The sequence below is a fragment of the Notothenia rossii genome, assembly GCF_949606895.1.
Source record: "Notothenia rossii genome assembly, chromosome: 2".
NCBI lineage: Eukaryota > Metazoa > Chordata > Actinopteri > Perciformes > Nototheniidae > Notothenia > Notothenia rossii.
The window spans coordinates 70,720,049-70,742,268 of NC_136904.1; the positions used below are offsets into that span (position 1 = coordinate 70,720,049).

At 38.8% G+C, this 22,220-nt stretch overlaps 1 protein-coding gene across 1 annotated transcript; it reads left to right on the plus strand.

The window, feature by feature from the left end:
- The first annotated feature begins 4,035 nt into the window (after window positions 1–4,035).
- LOC307030535 (uncharacterized protein) lies at window positions 4,036–7,538 on the plus strand. The gene is made up of 6 exons (XM_079667028.1): window positions 4,036–4,226; window positions 4,318–4,412; window positions 4,768–4,894; window positions 5,282–5,399; window positions 6,216–6,292; window positions 7,396–7,538. Exons 3-6 carry the CDS (start codon window positions 4,781–4,783, stop codon window positions 7,504–7,506), a joined length of 420 nt encoding a protein of 139 aa, XP_079523154.1. The 5' UTR covers window positions 4,036–4,226; window positions 4,318–4,412; window positions 4,768–4,780; the 3' UTR covers window positions 7,507–7,538.
- The last annotated feature ends 14,682 nt before the right edge of the window (window positions 7,539–22,220 follow it).

Sequence of the window (22,220 nt, forward strand, 5' to 3'; positions counted from 1 at the left end):
TCTTTGTATTGCAACAGCTGATGCTATTAATAGAAAAGCCCTAAAGGGGGGGACGTCTTTTTTGTGAAAACATTAAACCATTAAATGTTTGTTTTCAGAGAGTGAGACATTCAAGCGTTATAGCAATTTGAAAGTTAATGGTTCATTTTTCTTTATAATGTAGGTTTTTGTGTTTAAATGTCTAAATCTCACGAAGCAGTGACTGACTCCCCCATTTTTTGTGAAATGGACTGTTCCTTTATAGGACTTCTTTAAAGGGCTAGTCCTGTTAAATTAGCCATATCTAATGTAAGGGGAGTTAAATGGATTAATGAAGGGAAAATGTTTTTGCTTATTGTTAGTTAAGACATTGAAAACTAATCGTGTTAATTAAAGAATGGAAAAATCATGTATGAAACAGTAATGACCTAAATCAGGTTTTTTATACTTTTCAGATGATTTTATTTTCTGCTTGCCAAAAACACTATGCATTTAGCACAAATGGTTATGAAATAGAGACACACAGCTCTTTTGTATGTGCTTGAAGACTCAGCAACAGGTGAAAGTCATAAAACTTATGTTGTGAAACAACAGTCAGAAGTGCTAAAAAAAAAAAGACTTTAAATGTTTGTTGGAAACTGTCAGCTCTCTAAATGCAGAGGTGTTCATCAGTGGCCCTCTCTACCGCGAGTCAGAAGAGGAGTGGAGAGATTCAGCAGATTGTTTGCACTGAACACCTGGCTTTCAACTTGACCATTCTGTCAATTTTATTGACAACTTTAACTTTTTCTTGGACCGCAGACATCTTTTTAAGGCCAATGGAGTTTGCCTGAACAAGTCAGGAGTGAAATTGTTTATGTCTAACGTATTCAACTGCCTACGTCATCAATCTGTTCCCCCCCCCTGCCAAGGACAAGCAACAAGAGGAATCAAAACAAGAGAAAGACACAACACATCGCTCAGAAAACCTTGAAAATCTATCACTGCACCCGCCTGAGGAATGTCTTGATTATGGGAGACAAATGGAGGAGTCTCCACCCCCCCTTATCACCTCTGAGGATACTCTTCCTTCATCCCACAACTCTCTCTACTCTCCGTTCACCCTTTCACCCTCGCCCACCCTCCTGGAAATCGCGGAACACACGAAGGAGATACAGAGGGATGGCACCAATTCCTTCCTGGAGTTTAAAGACCAAACTAAGGCGATACGCAGGGTTGGCAGCATGACCTTTACCCCCGCTCCTCAACGACGCCCACCAAAATCACCGCAGAGACGCGCACCATCTCCCCCGTCTTCATCACCATGCCTACGTCAACCACCTCCCCCCTGGCACTGCGGTCAAGCCAGCCGTCTTTCACTTTTGCGTGGTCAAACCAGCCGCCCCTGTATTTTGAGTGCGCGATTAGTTACAGGTTTACGGTAATGCATTAAAACAGCCCTGGGAAGCTGTTGTAATTGACTGAAGTGACTTTCGAATACATTTTCGAATACATAAGTACATACATACATAAGTAGTTTATGAAACTGCCAGTTTTGTACTTAGTACTTCTTAGAGTACTTGCAAACATAATATGAAGTACTTTTACTGTGTACTTTTCAGTAATTTGAGTTTCAAAGTCCCCCCCAGAGAACAAGAATGAGCATTTTTGTCTAACTTTGGTGTGGGATAAAAAGCATTTCTTCCATAAGTAGTTTATGAAACTGCCAGTTTTGTACTTAGTACTTCTTAGAGTACTTGCAAACAAAATATGAAGTACTTTTACTGTGTACTTTTCAGTAATTTGAGTTTCAAAGCCCCCCCCAGAGAACAAGAATGAGCATTTTTGTCTAACTTTGGTGTTGGATAAAAAGCATTTCTTCCATAAGTAGTTTATAAAACTGCCAGTTTTGTACTTAGTACTTCTTAGACTACTTGCAAACATAATATGAAGTACTTTTACTGTGTACTTTTTCAGTAATTTGAGTTTCAAAGTCCCCCCCAGAGAACAAGATTGAGCATTTTTGTCTAACTTTGGTGTGGGATAAAAAGCATTTCTTCCATAAGTAGTTTATAAAACTGCCAGTTTTGTACTTAGTACTTCTTAGACTACTTGCAAACATAATATGAAGTACTTTTACTGTGTACTTTTCAGTAATTTGAGTTTCAAAGCCCCCCCCAGAGAACAAGAATGAGCATTTTTGTCTAACTTTGGTGTGGGATAAAAAGCATTTCTTCCATAAGTAGTTTATGAAACTGCCAGTTTTGTACTTAGTACTTCTTAGACTACTTGCAAACATAATATGAAGTACTTTTACTGTGTACTTTTCAGTAATTTGAGTTTCAAAGTCCCCCCCAGAGAACAAGAATGAGCATTTTTGTCTAACTTTGGTGTGGGATAAAAAGCATTTCTTCCATAAGTAGTTTATGAAACTGCCAGTTTTGTACTTAGTACTTCTTAGACTACTTGCACAAATAATTTGAAGTACTTTTACTGTGTACTTTTCAGTAATTTGAGTTTCAAAGTCCCCCCCAGAGAACAAGAATGAGCATTTTTGTCTAACTTTGGTGTGGGATAAAAAGCATTTCTTCCATAAGTAGTTTATAAAACTGCCAGTTTTGTACTTAGTACTTCTTAGACTACTTGCAAACATAATATGAAGTACTTTTACTGTGTACTTTTTCAGTAATTTGAGTTTCAAAGTCCCCCCCAGAGAACAAGATTGAGCATTTTCGTCTAACTTTGGTGTGGGATAAAAATAATTTCTTCCATAAGTAGTTTATAAAACTGCCAGTTTTGTACTTAGTACTTCTTAGACTACTTGCAAACATAATATGAAGTACTTTTACTGTGTACTTTTCAGTAATTTGAGTTTCAAAGTCCCCCCCAGAGAACAAGAATGAGCATTTTCGTCTAACTTTGGTGTGGGATAAAAAGCATTTCTTCCATAAGTAGTTTATGAAACTGCCAGTTTTGTACTTAGTACTTCTTAGACTACTTGCACAAATAATTTGAAGTACTTTTACTGTGTACTTTTCAGTAATTTGAGTTTCAAAGCCCCCCCCAGAGAACAAGAATGAGCATTTTTGTCTAACTTTGGTGTGGGATAAAAAGCATTTCTTCCATAAGTAGTTTATGAAACTGCCAGTTTTGTACTTAGTACTTCTTAGACTACTTGCAAACATAATATGAAGTACTTTTACTGTGTACTTTTCAGTAATTTGAGTTTCAAAGCCCCCCCCAGAGAACAAGAATGAGCATTTTTGTCTAACTTTGGTGTGGGATAAAAAGCATTTCTTCCATAAGTAGTTTATGAAACTGCCAGTTTTGTACTTAGTACTTCTTAGAGTACTTGCAAACATAATATGAAGTACTTTTACTGTGTACTTTTTCAGTAATTTGAGTTTCAAAGCCCCCCCCAGAGAACAAGAATGAGCATTTTTGTCTAACTTTGGTGTGGGATAAAAAGCATTTCTTCCATAAGTAGTTTATGAAACTGCCAGTTTTGTACTTAGTACTTCTTAGACTACTTGCACAAATAATTTGAAGTACTTTTACTGTGTACTTTTCAGTAATTTGAGTTTCAAAGTCCCCCCCAGAGAACAAGAATGAGCATTTTTGTCTAACTTTGGTGTGGGATAAAAAGCATTTCTTCCATAAGTAGTTTATGAAACTGCCAGTTTTGTACTTAGTACTTCTTAGACTACTTGCAAACATAATATGAAGTACTTTTACTGTGTACTTTTTCAGTAATCCAATGGCAAAGTCACTCCTAGAGAATGTAATATTTCCACCACCATGTTTGACTGCTGGTTTGATTCACTTTTATCGTTCTTTCCTTAAGATAAGATAAAATAATACTTTATTCATCCAGAAGGAAATTGTTGTGCCAGAGTAGCAAAATACAATAAACTCAGCAGCACAACAGCAACACTGTCACCGGTCTGTAGTCACTGTGTGTGCGTGGATGTATCTTCTTCGGCACAGGAACCAGGCATGTTGTCTTTTCATCACCTTGTAGAGACAAAATTTGGCTGTGAAATGGCTTACTTGCATGTGTACATGTTGTGTTATAGTACTTTGGGTTTTCTATTTTGTAATTTAATATACAAATTGAAACACCATGATTTATTTTTAATAAAATAAGGCATCATATTCCTAGGAAAACTTAAAAAAAAGTATTTTTATTGCTGTTATAGATCAACTTTAATGATTATCAAGCCGTGATCGCCTTTGTAAATATTGAAAGAACACACTGGAAGTTGCTGGTTAGTGATTGTTTTCATTCAGAAATCCCTTTCATTTAAATATGTATATATGTTTGATGCTGTTTTGAAATAACATCACTTTTTTTTTTAGTACTTATTTCCCGCCATAACATCAGTATTTTTGGTGGATCCAGCGGCAAATTCCAAAGAGAAAGCAGACTCGGAAAATGCTGCGAAAAGAGTACGGTAAGTCAGCAAATTAGATATAAAGTGATCTTAGAATTATATTTAGTGCTTTGTGTTTAAGTAAACATGTACAAGTATGTTAACAGAAGTTCCCAAACCCACACCACTGAAGCATTTATTTTGTGCTTGGTGGTCTCAGCTGTTTTTTAAATGATATTTCCTTATCCCGCCCTTAGTATCTGTGTACACAATTGTAAATGAAGTAGCTCAGTAAGCAAGGTAACCTACAATATTTTCCAGTGTCCATACTGTTCGGATGGAGTGTTTTTATTTTACACAATATTTAAAGATTTTTATTCTACATGTGTCTGTTGGGAGTTACATTAGAGACTATTCCACAATGTGTTTTACAAAGGGAATACTTCAAGATGAGGAGGACCTGCTATGGCAAGGAGGACTGGGGGACTGTCAAATGGAGAGGAGCAACCATGCACCATCCAGTTCAACGTGATGGCAGTAGCTGTGGGGTCATTGTTACCATGGTAACGTAGTTTTTTACTTTAACTACTATATGTAATATTTATGCTTCTGCTACATATTCTTATATTTATTTCAGTGTCTTGATTATTATACAAGTTTAAAGTATAAAATAGTCAATGATGTTAAAAAATAAGTCATTAGTTTCTGAATTATCAATTTTCTGTTTATTTTTTAGGGGAATTGTGTAAAACTGATGAGAGGGCTGGTTGTTGACACAGCCCATGTAGTTTGTCATGTACATTCTTCAAGTTGTGTTAATTACCTCATTACAACTATTAGTTATTAATAGTTTGATCATTTTTATTGAAATATCAATTCAATTTTGGAATTTTACTGGCAAAAACAATGTAGCGCAGATGACAAGTGTGATTCTGTGTGTTGGTGTGTAGATGGCAAGAGCAGTGATGGAGGCCTTTCCTGCATTACCAGTTATGTCCTTTGGGACATCCAAAAAGGAGATGGCTTGTGAGAGGAGAAAGTTTGCACTTTCAATACTCAATGGTTCAGGTTTGTAAGTCATTTGTCCTGCTTTACGTTATGGTTCTTAGTTAGTTGTTATGGAAATGATGAACTTCTATTAATCCAATGCAATCAAACAAATCTACAATAACTACAGCCTGTAAAATTGCCTTTGAGTCCACACACTACTGCATTTATAGCCGACAGCATCATTGATTTTAAGCACAGGGCCCAAACCAAATATTCCATACATATCTCAGTTGAACCCATAACTTATATTTCTCTCACACACACTCCATTGAGACATTAACAGTTGAAGAATAACTTTTTTTCCTGCTGCAATAAGGAATGTAAATACTGACACTTAAACTGTCACGGTTTGTGTCAGGAGAGCAGGGAAGAGGAAACGAATACCGATTGTACCAGGCATCCAGGAACAGTTTATAGGTGGTTTATTGAAAAAAAAACAGAAGCTTACAGGCAGAGCGGCAGGAGGCATGGGTGAAATATGGAACACAAAACAGGGCTTAGAGTGAAACAGTGACAAATATAAATTGCTGCATTTTTAAATTTGTTGCATACAGGTCATTGCCTAGTAATGTTTAGAATATTACGGATTGTTTATGTATGTCTGCTTATATGTTGTTCTGTTCACACTGTGTACATAGTCTTCTTTTTAAAACATCCATCCTTAAAAACAGATTAAACCTGTGTTGATGATCCCATTCATGATCCATTTAGAGTTCATAAGCTATAATTTACAGCTGAACAGCTGCATAGAATTTGACTGCACTTCTGCTGCCAATAAACTGTTAACTGTATACATATACAGTATGTCTAAATAACATATTTTCTTTCCTGCAGTGTTTAACATGGAGAACAACTGTGCAATGTGCTCTGCCTCAAAGCCCCCAGGATCTGGGCCTCCCACTACAGATTGGGTGAGTGTTTGTCGTAGTGTAGTTATAATAGTGCTTCATCATATTCTAATCAAATTCAATTTATGATATTAGATGTATTTACAAAACTGTTGAGTCACTGGGTCTATCCAGATCAGGCGGTCCAGCGAAAACGCCGCAGGGCCATGCTTCGATTTCTACTTTTCAGCGCATGCTGAATAATTTTTTTACGGCAACCTCGTGCATCGCCCCAGCTGCAGCCCACACACATTAACTCTATTCAAAATGACTGGAACCAATATAAATTGATTTACTAAAAAAACAGTCAAGACAACTTCTCTCAGATAAATGGTAATGCATATACATTGTTTACACATATAATGAACAGAGAGAATATAAAATGTGATGAGCAGTGGAATAGGGATACTGACAATTCTAATCATGTCTAATAGCAACATATTCAATTAAAGTGTAACTTCACCCCAGGTTTGAGCCTAAGTCCACCCACATGATGACAATAGCCTCAATGCAGCGTTGACAAATATGACAAAGCTACAATAGCTTGGAAAATAGCAATATGGGGCACTGAATTAACGCACCCCGCGGTTCCTCCACCTCACTCTACGCCGCTGGGAGACTGACGGTACATGTCCACCAGATCAGGCCTGGAAACCAAGTTATACCTTGAGGCAACACTCCTAATGGAAAACGGACCACTTGGAAAGACGTTTGTTGTGTTATCTGCTGTTGTCCTCTTTCACACACCAACATCCTGTAAGTCACTATCAAAATATGGGAAGCAGGGAGAAGCAGGTCATATGCAATACATAACTGACCAATTAAGAATACCAAAAGGTAACTACATTATAGTGATGCAACATGGGGTTTTCCCAGAACTATAAATCTTCTAGCTATAACTACCTCAAAAACATTTGTATTTGAAAAACTGAAAATGGAGACATAATATAGTTATTTTCAGATATGAAACTGGTGTTTGAGGCGAGTATGCTACAGAATATAGCTACATGTAATAAAGTTGACATGAATCTAATTTTGCCCAAATTATTCTCTATTGCACTTCATTACTTCATCATTTCCGATGACAAGATGTATCAGATTTGATGGTCACTCATTTCATTTTACAGATACAGTGTGACACCTGTGAAAGATGGTTCCATGAGCAGTGCCTGGGGATGAATCAGGACCAACTCCAAGAAGCCAGGGCAAGCAATTGGAATTGCTTTCTCTGCAACTAGGGCAGAAGAATAAAGAAAAAGGGGGAAAAATCTGTTTGCCTGTTTTTTTCATACATACACAATCACTGAATGACAGTGTTTAAGTTGATAAGCTTTCATTTTCATTTTCATTTTCATATTATGTTTGCAAGTAGTCTAAGAAGTACTAAGTACAAAACTGGCAGTTTCATAAACTACTTATGGAAGAAATTATTTTTATCCCACAACAAAGTTAGACGAAAATGCTCAATCTTGTTCTCTGGGGGGGACTTTGAAACTCAAATTACTGAAAAGTACACAGTAAAAGTACTTCATATTATGTTTGCAAGTAGTCTAAGAAGTACTAAGTACAAAACTGGCAGTTTTATAAACTACTTATGGAAGAAATGCTTTTTATCCCACACCAAAGTTAGACAAAAATGCTCATTCTTGTTCTCTGGGGGGGACTTTGAAACTCAAATTACTGAAAAGTACACAGTAAAAGTACTTCAAATTATTTGTGCAAGTAGTCTAAGAAGTACTAAGTACAAAACTGGCAGTTTCATAAACTACTTATGGAAGAAATGCTTTTTATCCCACACCAAAGTTAGACAAAAATGCTCATTCTTGTTCTCTGGGGGGGGGCTTTGAAACTCAAATTACTGAAAAGTACACAGTAAAAGTACTTCATATTATGTTTGCAAGTAGTCTAAGAAGTACTAAGTACAAAACTGGCAGTTTTATAAACTACTTATGGAAGAAATGCTTTTTATCCCACACCAAAGTTAGACAAAAATGCTCATTCTTGTTCTCTGGGGGGGACTTTGAAACTCAAATTACTGAAAAGTACACAGTAAAAGTACTTCAAATTATTTGTGCAAGTAGTCTAAGAAGTACTAAGTACAAAACTGGCAGTTTCATAAACTACTTATGGAAGAAATGCTTTTTATCCCACACCAAAGTTAGACAAAAATGCTCATTCTTGTTCTCTGGGGGGGGCTTTGAAACTCAAATTACTGAAAAAGTACACAGTAAAAGTACTTCATATTATGTTTGCAAGTAGTCTAAGAAGTACTAAGTACAAAACTGGCAGTTTCATAAACTACTTATGGAAGAAATGCTTTTTATCCCACACCAAAGTTAGACAAAAATGCTCATTCTTGTTCTCTGGGGGGGGCTTTGAAACTCAAATTACTGAAAAAGTACACAGTAAAAGTACTTCATATTATGTTTGCAAGTAGTCTAAGAAGTACTAAGTACAAAACTGGCAGTTTCATAAACTACTTATGGAAGAAATGCTTTTTATCCCACACCAAAGTTAGACAAAAATGCTCATTCTTGTTCTCTGGGGGGGGCTTTGAAACTCAAATTACTGAAAAGTACACAGTAAAAGTACTTCATATTATGTTTGCAAGTAGTCTAAGAAGTACTAAGTACAAAACTGGCAGTTTTATAAACTACTTATGGAAGAAATGCTTTTTATCCCACACCAAAGTTAGACAAAAATGCTCATTCTTGTTCTCTGGGGGGGACTTTGAAACTCAAATTACTGAAAAGTACACAGTAAAAGTACTTCAAATTATTTGTGCAAGTAGTCTAAGAAGTACTAAGTACAAAACTGGCAGTTTCATAAACTACTTATGGAAGAAATGCTTTTTATCCCACACCAAAGTTAGACAAAAATGCTCATTCTTGTTCTCTGGGGGGGGGCTTTGAAACTCAAATTACTGAAAAGTACACAGTAAAAGTACTTCAAATTATTTGTGCAAGTAGTCTAAGAAGTACTAAGTACAAAACTGGCAGTTTTATAAACTACTTATGGAAGAAATGCTTTTTATCCCACACCAAAGTTAGACAAAAATGCTCATTCTTGTTCTCTGGGGGGGACTTTGAAACTCAAATTACTGAAAAGTACACAGTAAAAGTACTTCAAATTATTTGTGCAAGTAGTCTAAGAAGTACTAAGTACAAAACTGGCAGTTTCATAAACTACTTATGGAAGAAATTATTTTTATCCCACAACAAAGTTAGACGAAAATGCTCAATCTTGTTCTCTGGGGGGGACTTTGAAACTCAAATTACTGAAAAGTACACAGTAAAAGTACTTCATATTATGTTTGCAAGTACTCTAAGAAGTACTAAGTACAAAACTGGCAGTTTTATAAACTACTTATGGAAGAAATGCTTTTTATCCCACACCAAAGTTAGACAAAAATGCTCATTCTTGTTCTCTGGGGGGATTTTGAAACTCAAATTACTGAAAAGTACACAGTAAAAGTACTTCAAATTATTTGTGCAAGTAGTCTAAGAAGTACTAAGTACAAAACTGGCAGTTTCATAAACTAGTTATGGAAGAAATGCTTTTTATCCCACACCAAAGTTAGACAAAAATGCTCATTCTTGTTCTCTGGGGGGGGCTTTGAAACTCAAATTACTGAAAAAGTACACAGTAAAAGTACTTCATATTATGTTTGCAAGTAGTCTAAGAAGTACTAAGTACAAAACTGGCAGTTTTATAAACTACTTATGGAAGAAATGCTTTTTATCCCACACCAAAGTTAGACAAAAATGCTCATTCTTGTTCTCTGGGGGGGACTTTGAAACTCAAATTACTGAAAAGTACACAGTAAAAGTACTTCATATTATGTTTGCAAGTACTCTAAGAAGTACTAAGTACAAAACTGGCAGTTTCATAAACTACTTATGGAAGAAATGCTTTTTATCCCACACCAAAGTTAGACAAAAATGCTCATTCTTGTTCTCTGGGGGGGCTTTGAAACTCAAATTACTGAAAAGTACACAGTAAAAGTACTTCATATTATGTTTGCAAGTAGTCTAAGAAGTACTAAGTACAAAACTGGCAGTTTCATAAACTACTTATGGAAGAAATGCTTTTTATCCCACACCAAAGTTAGACAAAAATGCTCATTCTTGTTCTCTGGGGGGGACTTTGAAACTCAAATTACTGAAAAGTACACAGTAAAAGTACTTCATATTATGTTTGCAAGTACTCTAAGAAGTACTAAGTACAAAACTGGCAGTTTCATAAACTACTTATGGAAGAAATGCTTTTTATCCCACACCAAAGTTAGACAAAAATGCTCATTCTTGTTCTCTGGGGGGGGCTTTGAAACTCAAATTACTGAAAAGTACACAGTAAAAGTACTTCATATTATGTTTGCAAGTAGTCTAAGAAGTACTAAGTACAAAACTGGCAGTTTCATAAACTACTTATGGAAGAAATGCTTTTTATCCCACACCAAAGTTAGACAAAAATGCTCATTCTTGTTCTCTGGGGGGGACTTTGAAACTCAAATTACTGAAAAGTACACAGTAAAAGTACTTCAAATTATTTGTGCAAGTAGTCTAAGAAGTACTAAGTACAAAACTGGCAGTTTCATAAACTACTTATGGAAGAAATGCTTTTTATCCCACACCAAAGTTAGACAAAAATGCTCATTCTTGTTCTCTGGGGGGGGCTTTGAAACTCAAATTACTGAAAAAGTACACAGTAAAAGTACTTCATATTATGTTTGCAAGTACTCTAAGAAGTACTAAGTACAAAACTGGCAGTTTCATAAACTACTTATGGAAGAAATGCTTTTTATCCCACACCAAAGTTAGACAAAAATGCTCATTCTTGTTCTCTGGGGGGGACTTTGAAACTCAAATTACTGAAAAGTACACAGTAAAAGTACTTCATATTATGTTTGCAAGTACTCTAAGAAGTACTAAGTACAAAACTGGCAGTTTCATAAACTACTTATGGAAGAAATGCTTTTTATCCCACACCAAAGTTAGACAAAAATGCTCATTCTTGTTCTCTGGGGGGGGGCTTTGAAACTCAAATTACTGAAAAGTACACAGTAAAAGTACTTCATATTATGTTTGCAAGTAGTCTAAGAAGTACTAAGTACAAAACTGGCAGTTTCATAAACTATTTATGGAAGAAATGCTTTTTATCCCACACCAAAGTTAGACAAAAATGCTCATTCTTGTTCTCTGGGGGGGACTTTGAAACTCAAATTACTGAAAAGTACACAGTAAAAGTACTTCAAATTATTTGTGCAAGTAGTCTAAGAAGTACTAAGTACAAAACTGGCAGTTTCATAAACTACTTATGGAAGAAATGCTTTTTATCCCACACCAAAGTTAGACAAAAATGCTCATTCTTGTTCTCTGGGGGGGCTTTGAAACTCAAATTACTGAAAAAGTACACAGTAAAAGTACTTCATATTATGTTTGCAAGTACTCTAAGAAGTACTAAGTACAAAACTGGCAGTTTCATAAACTACTTATGGAAGAAATGCTTTTTATCCCACACCAAAGTTAGACAAAAATGCTCATTCTTGTTCTCTGGGGGGGACTTTGAAACTCAAATTACTGAAAAGTACACAGTAAAAGTACTTCATATTATGTTTGCAAGTACTCTAAGAAGTACTAAGTACAAAACTGGCAGTTTCATAAACTACTTATGTATGTATGTACTTATGTATTCGAAAATGTATTCGAAAGTCACTTCAGTCAATTACAACAGCTTCCCAGGGCTGTTTTAATGCATTACCGTAAACCTGTAACTAATCGCGCACTCAAAATACAGGGGCGGCTGGTTTGACCACGCAAAAGTGAAAGACGGCTGGCTTGACCGCAGTCCCCTGGCAGCATGTCCTTTACCCCCGCCCTTCAACAACGCCCACCAAAATCACCGAAGCAGAGACGCGCACCATCTCCCCCGTCTCCATCACCGTGCCTACGTCAACCACCTCCCCTCCCTTCAAGAAAGCATCTGCAGTCTCCGAAGCCTGATAAGGATGTGTGTGTACAAAACGCAACAAACTCTTACTGATACGTGCTGGCTCCAGGCTCAAGGGCGTATGGCACTCTCAACTCTTTCCAGGACAAGCCGGGGCCCGGCCTGCATGTAGTTTTGCCGATATGTGTTGATAGGTAATAGATTAAGAGCGGTGAATCAGCTTAGAAACAGGAAGTGCTCAAACGTTTGTGTGAGTTTTATCAAATTTAGCAGGGATTCCATGTCAGCCACAGCTTGTCACAAACAATCTTACTGATAGTGTATTCAACAAACTTAAACTAGCTTTATTAAATGTCAGGAAAAACATTTTTAATCAATTATTTTATCACTGAGGACAATCTCGATTTTATGTTTTTAACGGAAACATGGATTGAACAAAATAACAGTGCAGCAGTTGTTATCGAATCAACACCTCCCAACTTTAGTTTTATGAGTCAGGAAAGAATGCATAAGAAAGGGGGTGGAGTTGCTATTTTGTTCAATGATTCCCTTCAATGCAGGAAGAAAAGGCCTAGATACACCGGCCCGAAATCGGCAGTAAATGGGAGTTGGGCCGAACATGAGCGTGGGCACGCCCTATTCGGAGTGGTGTGCGCCGCACCGTCGGGTCTTTTCTGCCGACCTGACGCCTTTTGTTGAATCAGCGTCGGGAACACCACCGGAAGTCGGACAAAGGGATAACACTGATTGGCTGTTCAGCTAGCAAATCAGTGCATGAGAAGCGTTAACGGAAGTGAGGGAGGTAAACAAATGATTTAAAATGGAAGATGGAACACACACGGACGGCTATTTCACCTCATCGGTTTATAGAGCTCCTGTTCGTTCAGGTTTTCAATGGACGAGAGTGAAAATGGAAAGAAAAACGCTATTTGTTGTTTGTTTATATCACGGAGTCTGTTCTTCTTCTCTGTCTTCCGGTTGTTCCGGTTGTTGCCTCTTTTGAATGATGAATACACACTACCGCCGCCTGCTGGTAAGGAGAGTTATTGCCACTCACGCATACGCAGTTCATACGTGCCCGGCTCGGATTTGCGGTGTGTTCCAGTGCGCGAAGTCGGCAAATACGCAGGAGAGTCCGGCGACGCAACAGTCGGTGTCGGCGTCGGCGACTATTCAGGTGACTGGCCGGTGTATCTGGGCCTTTATGGGAACTTTGCTTCTTTTGAATATGTGGCCCTTCAGCTGAAATGCTCCTCTCGAGCTCTGTTCCTAAATATCTGTAGACCACCCAAATACTGTGCAAGCTTTTTTGATGACTTTACTGAACTGCTGTCTATACTATGTATTGACTTTGACCGTCATTGTTGGTGATTTTAACATCCATGTTGACAACCCCCAGGACAGAGGGGCTAAATAACTGTTTTGTGTTCTTGATAACTATGGACTGACTCAGCATGTGACGGAGCCCACGCACAATAAGCGGCACATCTGGACTTAATTATCTCAAAGGGTCTGAATGTCTCTAAGGTTGTGGTGACTGATGTTGCACTCTCTGATCATTCCTGGGTTTTCTTTGAGAGTTCTATTTCTGTTCACAAAAATGTTCAAAAAGAGGTAACCACAAAGCGATATTTAACTGAAAATACTAGGGAAATGTTTACTCAGAAATTTTCTTCCACACTTGCCCCTGCTAACATCTCAGTAAATGAGCTAGTAGATCATTTTAATTCAAAAATTAAAAATGTTATAGATGCCATTGCTCCAACTAGGGTAAAGGAAGTGACTGGGAAGAAAATATCTCCATGGAGAAAGGCCATGACCGTGAGAGCAGAAAAGAGAGTGTCGAAAAGCTGAACGTCGGTGGCGAAAAACAAATCTCCAGGTTCACTTTGAAATCTATAAAGAGAGACTTGGCCTTTATAATTTGGAATTGAAAAACACACGACAGTCTTTCTTCTCTGACATCATTACCAAAAACAAAAACAACGCACGTGCCTTGTTTGCTACCGTCAACAGACTAACTAACCCCCCAGTGTCAGTGGCCTCTGAATTTCTATCCACCAGGGCATGCAATGATTTTGCCTCCTTCTTCACTGACAAAATTCAGAAAATCAGACAAGCAGTCAGTGCCCCTGCATCAGGTACAGCAAAAGTGTTGTCCCTATGTCCACCTAATATCAATTCAAACACCATGACACAATTCCATCAGATTAATGATAAAAAACCTAGAGGACATTATTCAACTTCTGAAATCCTCCTCCTGCTGCCTTGATATTATTCCAACAGGGTTTTTCAAAAATGTTTTTCGTTGCATGGCCTCAGATCTACTTCATATAGTAAACAAATCTCTTCACTCAGGTATTTTTCCACAGGCCCTGAAAACTGCAGTCATTAAACCGCTCTTAAAAAAGAATAATCTAGATGCTTCAGTAATGAACAATTACAGGCCCATATCAAACCTGCCATTTCAAGGTAAAATCATTGAAAAAGTTGTTTTTCAACAGTTGAGTCATTTCTTGCATTTAAATAACAGTTTCGATGAGTTCCAGTCAGGCTTTCGTCCAAACCAGAGCACTGAGACTGCTCTTGTAAAGGTCTTCAAAGACATCCACTTAAACACAGACAGTGGCAGGCAGAACTTCAGTGTTAGTATTAGATCTCAGTGCTGCGTTTGACACTGTTGACCACAACATACTGTATTACTAGACCGACTAGAAAACTGGGTGGGACTTCCGGAAACAGTTCTAAATTAGTTTGAATCCTAAAGGGCAGAAAAAACTTTGTTTCTATAGGTAAATACACATCTGAGTTGACAAATATGACATGTGGGGTACCTCAAGGCTCCATCTTGGGGTCTCTTCTCTTTAACATCTACATACTACCACTGGCTCAGATAATGAAAAACAACAAAATAAGTTACCATAGCTATGCGGATGACACACAAATGTACGTAACAATTTCACCAGGAGACTATTCTCCAATTCAAACACTGATTAAGTGCATTGAACAAATCAATGACTGGATGTGTCAGAACTTTCTCCAATTAAACAAAGATAAAACTGAGGTAATGGTTTTTGGAGCCAAGGCAGAACGTATAAAAGTTAGCGCTGAGCTTCAGTCTGCAATGTTCAAAACAACAGACAAAGCCAGAAATCTAGGTGTAGTCATGGACTCTGACCTGAGTTTCAACAGTCACATTAAAACAGTTACTAAATCACCCTACTATCACCTAAAGAACATATCTAGGATTAATTGACTAATGTCACAGCTGGATTTTGAAAAACTTGTCCATGCTTTTATCTTCAGTAGAATGGACTACTGTAATGGTGTCTTTACAGGTCTCACTCAAAAATCTATTAGAAAGCTGCAGCTAATTCAGAACGCTGCTGCTCGAGTCCTCACTAACACTAAGAAAGTGGATCGCTTGACTCCAGTTCTGAAGTCTTTACACTGGCTTCCTGTGTGTCAAAAAATAGATTTCAAAAATACTGCTGCTGGTTTATAAAGCATTGAATGGTTTAGGCCCAAAAAACATTTCTGACCGACTGCTAAATTATGAACCATCCAGATCTCTCAGGTCTTCAGGGACTGGTCAGCTTTCTGTCCCCAGAGTCAGAACTAAACATGGAGAAGCAGCATTTAGTTATGATGCTCCAAATATCTGGAACAATCTCCCAGAAACCTGCCGGTCCGCTGCAACTTTTAAATCCAGACTAAAGACTTTTCTTTTTGCCTCTGCTTTTAATTGAACTATTCACATCTTAAACTGCACTGTAAGTTTTATCCATGTATTTTTTCTTTTAATGTTTATTTAATTATCTTTTCTTTTTAATGACTGATTTTAAATGCCATTTTCTTAATGTCTTTCATTTTTTGTAAAGCACTTTGAATTGCCTTGTGTTGAAAGGTGCTATATAAAAAAACTTGCCTTGCCTTGCCTAAAGAAGTGTTGTTTCATACAATTTTCACCCATTCTTTTAATTTGTAGTTTCAGATTGTTTTATTCTACACGTGTTCCTTTTAGTTTATAGAAGACCTCAACAGCTGAAATGCAACTATGTTTATCCCCTGACATCGCACTTTTATAAAAAATGGGAATTTATACAAAAAGTACCGTAGTCAATAGGGATGTGATGCACCAAAAAAACAACAAATAAAAGACAACAGGCATTTTTTAAAGACACGTTGATGGTCTAGTAGGAAATGTACCAGTGTTAGTTATAACGTAAAACATTTCTCTGTTCTATTTGAGTGTCCCAGTAAACCATGAAAGTGAGACAGTGGTGGTCACAATTATTAATACCAGGATCATGAAACAGCTCAATGGAATTCAACCATCATTAATTTTACACGTGTGCATGATGAATGTTTCACTCTCGAATACATTTAACACTTTTATTACATGTGGAACAACCATTTTATGCGTGAAAAATTCACATTTCAGTCGAGATATTTCAATCTGCCTCCTCTTTGACTTTGTGGAATTCATCTGCTGTAGGCACAATACATAGACAACTGAAGATCATATGTTTTTTTAAGGAGCTACATTATTCATCAGAAAATAAATCAATTGGAGACCTTCACAGACAATCATCTTGTGTATTTCTTTATTACACATTTTTGTATCTTATAAATGTGACTCAAAACTGACTGTGATGATTATAAGATGAGACATTTTATTGTTATTATGAATCTTTTGAATCTTAATTTTGAGACAAGCTTCATCATCTTGTAATCATGCGATTCTAACAAGACTAAGACTAAAATGATACCCCTAACCCTTATTTACTGGACAACATCTATTTTTTTTTCATTTTTAATGAATTGCACCTTTGTAGATGTTATTGCATTTCAAGGGGTAAAAGCATGACACAGACATACAAGGTAGTCATTTACCATAAAGTATGTTCATTATTTTTGCTTAAAGAATAAGGATATAACACTGCACCCTTGGTTTGTTTTAGCTAGTGTGTGTGTGTGTGTGTGTGTGTGTGTGTGTGTGTGTGTGTGTGTGTGTGTGTGTGTGTGTGTGTGTGTGTGTGTGTGTGTGTGTGTGTGTGTGTGTGTGTGTGTGTGTGTGTGTGTGTGTGTGTGTGTGTGTGTGTGTGTGTGTGTGTGTGTGTGTGTGTGTGTGTGTGTGTGTGTCATAAGCTGATCGAGAGCCAAAGGGCTTGGTGATATTGAGAACAACAGGGCAAAAGTTTTAAGATACAATTTAATTGTAGTAAATCCACATGGATCATACTGCATTCCAACATATTTGTGCAGAAAGAATATAAACGATCTTAAATGTTTTACAGATTAAAAACTGATTATAAATCACTGCACAATCACATTTCCTATTCAACCACTTACTTGGTAAGGTCCATAAATAATTTAAATATATGTTCATGGGTCCATGAAGTATGTATAAATTCTGACTGACGTGTTCATTTGTTTATGTTTATTAAGGATCCCCATTAGCTTTTGCTCTTGACAAAAGCTACTCTTCTTGGGGTCCGACACTTAAAACAATACAACAATAATACAACAATAATACAGCAACATTCAGGACATAATTCCTGACATCATTAACAACATCACCAACATTAACAACATCACCAATATCATCAACAATTTCCAACATCATCAACAATCTCATCCACTTTCAATATCAATCTCAGCCAAGGATGAGCGCACAAGACACCCACCAGTAGAAAGCATGAGATCAAATTAAGTTAGGGTTCACAGCTCACAAGGGTACATGGTCATTAGTAGATGGCCCTTCAATCTCTTATTGAAAGAGGCTCTGGACTCTATTTCAGCAAGGTAGTTTGGCAATGAGTTCAATTCCTTTATTGCTCTATAAGACACAGAAGATTTCAGAAAATTTGTCCTGGGTTTAGGTGCCAGTAGATGGCCTGATGTAGCTTGTCTAGTCTTATGGTCATGCTCGTCTCTTGTGTAAACTATTTGATCATAAAAATACAGTGGTCTTTTGCTAAATTGGACATTTTCTAGAAAAGTGATAACACTAGATTGCAGACGTTTCTCAACCGGAAGCCATGATAGGTTCTATGCATAACTCCAATATGAGTGCGCTTCGAACAGTAGAGAGCTAGTCTGGCAGCCTTGTTTTGAGCTATTTGTAATTTCTGTATATGTGTTTTTGCTGCTGATGACCATATGACCGGACAGTACTCAAGATGTGACAAAACCAGGGACTGAATGACTTGTTTCAAAGTGGTTGGTGTTACATACTTTGTACATTTTCTCATCACAGCTATGCTCCTTCCCCTTTTAGTTACGATACTGTCTATTTGCTTTGTCCACCGTAAACCAGAATCAAGAACAATGCCAAGCAACTTAAGTCTCGTTTACCTGTTCCACTGGCTGACCAGCCAGTGTCAGGCTTAATTGAGGATTGCTGCTTAACATATGTCTGGATCCGAACACCATTGCTTTTGTTTTTGCAATGTTGAGTACCAGTTTGTTATTGTTGACCCAGTCTGCTATGGCTTTAATCTCTATTTTAAGTAGATAGTTTAACTCACTGCATTTTGATGCTGTACTGTACATTGTGGAATCATCAGCTTACATTACACTGTTATCAGATTGTTACTTGAAAAGTAGACACACTATAGTACTTACTATCAATATGCAATATGTATACTTAAAATAACTGCTTACCAGAAGCCTTACTATGAGGTTGTTAGTCCATTCTGGATATGAGTTTGAAGCATTAGAGAACAGGGTGCTAACACAAAGGAACATCTCATTAGATGTGATATTTTATTTAAAGAGAGACATGATTTAGTGTAGTGAATACTTGCACACATGCTCAGAAACACACACATTTTCCATTACTGGAAAGACAGTTTACGATGTAGCGGTCTATTACCAGCAACGGGCAACTGTGTGTGTGTGTGTGTGTGTGTGTGTGTGTGTGTGTGTGTGTGTGTGTGTGTGTGTGTGTGTGTGTGTGTGTGTGTGTGTGTGTGTGTGTGTGTGTGTGTGTGTGTGTGTGTGTGTGTGTGTGTGTGTGTGTGTGTGTGTGTGTGTGTGTGTGTGTGTGTGTGTGTGTGTGTGTGTGTGTGTGTGTGTGTGTGTGTGTGTGTGTGATGAAGGTAGAAATGTGAATAACCCAATTGAAATGTGAAAGAGGCCATTTAGAACTCACGTTACAGTGGATATGGGAAGTGAACACACGTATTTACTATTAGTTGTGTGCCGTTAACACATATACATAAAGAAAGCATAACAAGGTATGAGCCAGTTTTTCTAAACATGTCATTTTAGTGTGGCAAAGACCATAATATCTTTAGTTAGCACTCCTAGACAAATTACAAATTTACATAACTTCACCTTTCAAGCACGCTCTCAGGACTGTGATACACTTCATTTTCCTCTTGTCAACTCCAAACTCAGAAAGACTTCTTTCAGATGTTATGCTTGTGTCACGAACGAGCTGAGAACCAAAATGCAACACACGGGAGAACAGGGAAAGTCGGTAACCAGCTTTATTAAAACTTGTTTCCACAGAAAAGCTCTGTGGTAAGACAAACCAGCAGACATGCAAAGGGATGGTCGGGGACAGGCAAGGTTTCCAGGAGTAGGCAAGACGGGAGACGCAGGTACAGGCAGGGTCGGGGAGCAGACAAGGCAGAATAATCCAGGGAAAGGCAGGGTCAGGGAGCAGGCGAGGCAGAATAGTCCGGATACAGGCAGGGTCAGGAAACAGGCGAAGCAGGCTGGTCAGGGACAGGCAAGGTCGAAACCGGGAGAGCAATCTGGGAGGTAATGCTGGAAAGAACTGCATGCTGCGATGTAAGAACTGGCACTGAGGTGAGAGTGAAGGGGGCCTAAATACTAGTGGAGCTGATGGGTGTAAAAGAGTGGGAGAGAGAAACAGGATGTGACTACCAGGTGACTAAGGTGACTGAGAAATGCTAATGCAGAAAATAGGTGAGTGTGGGAGCAGACTGTGACAGCTTGTGGACTCCAACCCATTCTAGACAAGGCCGGATTGACAAGATGAAAAAAAAATTCTTTTTTTTTTAATTATTTGTTTTCACTCATCATACATTGTTTTAAATGACACTCACTCTTCGCTATAAATAATACAGCTTTTATATAGGGTCAAATTAATATATTTTCTAAACCCTCTCTGTACTGTAGGTCTCACTATGTATGCGCTCAAATGTATTACTACGCAGCGGCGGTGTATAGCCGAATCACAGCCCCACCCTCACTCATGTCACATTTTATCACGTGAGCAGAAAAAATTGATGGTGCCGGTAGCCAAATGCCCAGCGGGGCTGCGAAAAGAAAGAAAAAGAAGAGAGAGTGACGGCTGCATTAAAAAATGTGGCAACAATAAATAGCTTTTTCAAAAAAGCAAAAGTGACGAAATAGGCCAGCAACAACCACAAGGAACAGTGGCCGCGGTCACGGAGGATGTTGTTGAGCTAGCGAGCAATGTTAGCCTTGAACCTAGCATGTTAACGCAGCAGCGAGTAGAAGAGGAGGAAAAAGATGAAGACGAGCCTGTCGAGGACGTCACAGAGTAGGGTGAAGGTTCGAGTTCATCGGAAGTTCCCTGTGTCTCTCAGGACCCTGCACAATGGGGATGAATTGCTGCAAATGTCCGGGAGGAGACTTTGATGAAAGAGGTTTCATACTTTCATAATCGGGCAACGAAGTATCCAGCATCTCGGAGGGAGACCGATGCTAGCGGCCGGACACGCTCACTGACCAATGATATGCTGACCAGACATCTTCACAATGGAGAAATCGTTCAACGCAATTGGATTATTTATTCTCCATCTAACGGAGCAATTTATTGTTTTGCCTGCAAACTTGTATCCACTCACAGCCACAGCAATGCATTTGTTCTCGGCTTTAGTGATTGGAAGCATCCCAAGAGGATAACGGAACATGAGACGAGTGGTCGGGGGAGAAGACGACAGCCTCCACGCGGCCTCCCCTGCAAGTAACGAGAGATGGTGAAAGACCAGCTCGTGAAACCAATGTCGCCACCCAATCATCGTCAACCTGGCAGACCAAGGCGTAAAAGGTCGGGGGGATGCAAGTCCACGCCAGGACGGGTATCCATCCCGACGGTCGACCACCAAGGTCTGGCAGTGTTCCAGCTAAACGTCGAGGGCCTCACCAACGCCAAACTCGAGATCATACGCCACCTCGCCGACTCCCACAAGGTTGCAGCCGTCCTCCTACAGGAAACCCACTGTATGGCTGAAGACACCCTAAAGCTGCCCGGGTTCCACCTCGCTGGTTCCATCCTCAGCAGACATCACGGTATTGCGACTTTTGTGAGGTCTGATCTTGGGTGGATAGCCACTGGCCAATCTCCACCAAATGCCAGCGTTGAATGGCTGTCCACCAGGATACAGGCAACATCTGTCGTAAATGTGTACAAGCCTCCACCATCTACACTGACCGTGTCGGCCCTCCCCCTTGTCCAGGCACCTGCCATCTATGCAGGGGACTTTAACTGCCAGCACACTGACTGGGGATACTTCCACACGACACCAGACGGAGAGACGCTGTGTGAGTGGGCCTCCAACGCCAATGCCCAGCTCTTGTTCGACCCTAAAGAGCCACCAAGTTTCCACTCTTCAAGATGGAACACCTTCACCAACCCAGACCTCGCATTTGCTGTATGCCACAACAGTGACCCAATTCCAGAGAGACAGGTTATCGATAGGTTCCCCCGGTCACACCACCGACCATCTGTCATCAAAGCCCCCTCACTGGTGCAGCCAGTAGAAGGTAAACCTGCCCGTAGGTGGAACTTCCGGAAGGCCAACTGGCAGGCATTCACCGCGGAGACAGAGAGAACATCAGCCAGCCTCCCGGACCCAGACATCACTGATGTGGACTCAGCATATGCAGCCTTCTGCGAAGTGCTTCTAAGTGCAGCAAAGAAAACAATCCCTCGCGGCTACAATGCGAGCTACATCCCGGGCTGGGACGAAGAGTGCAACCACCTCCTGCGCGAACA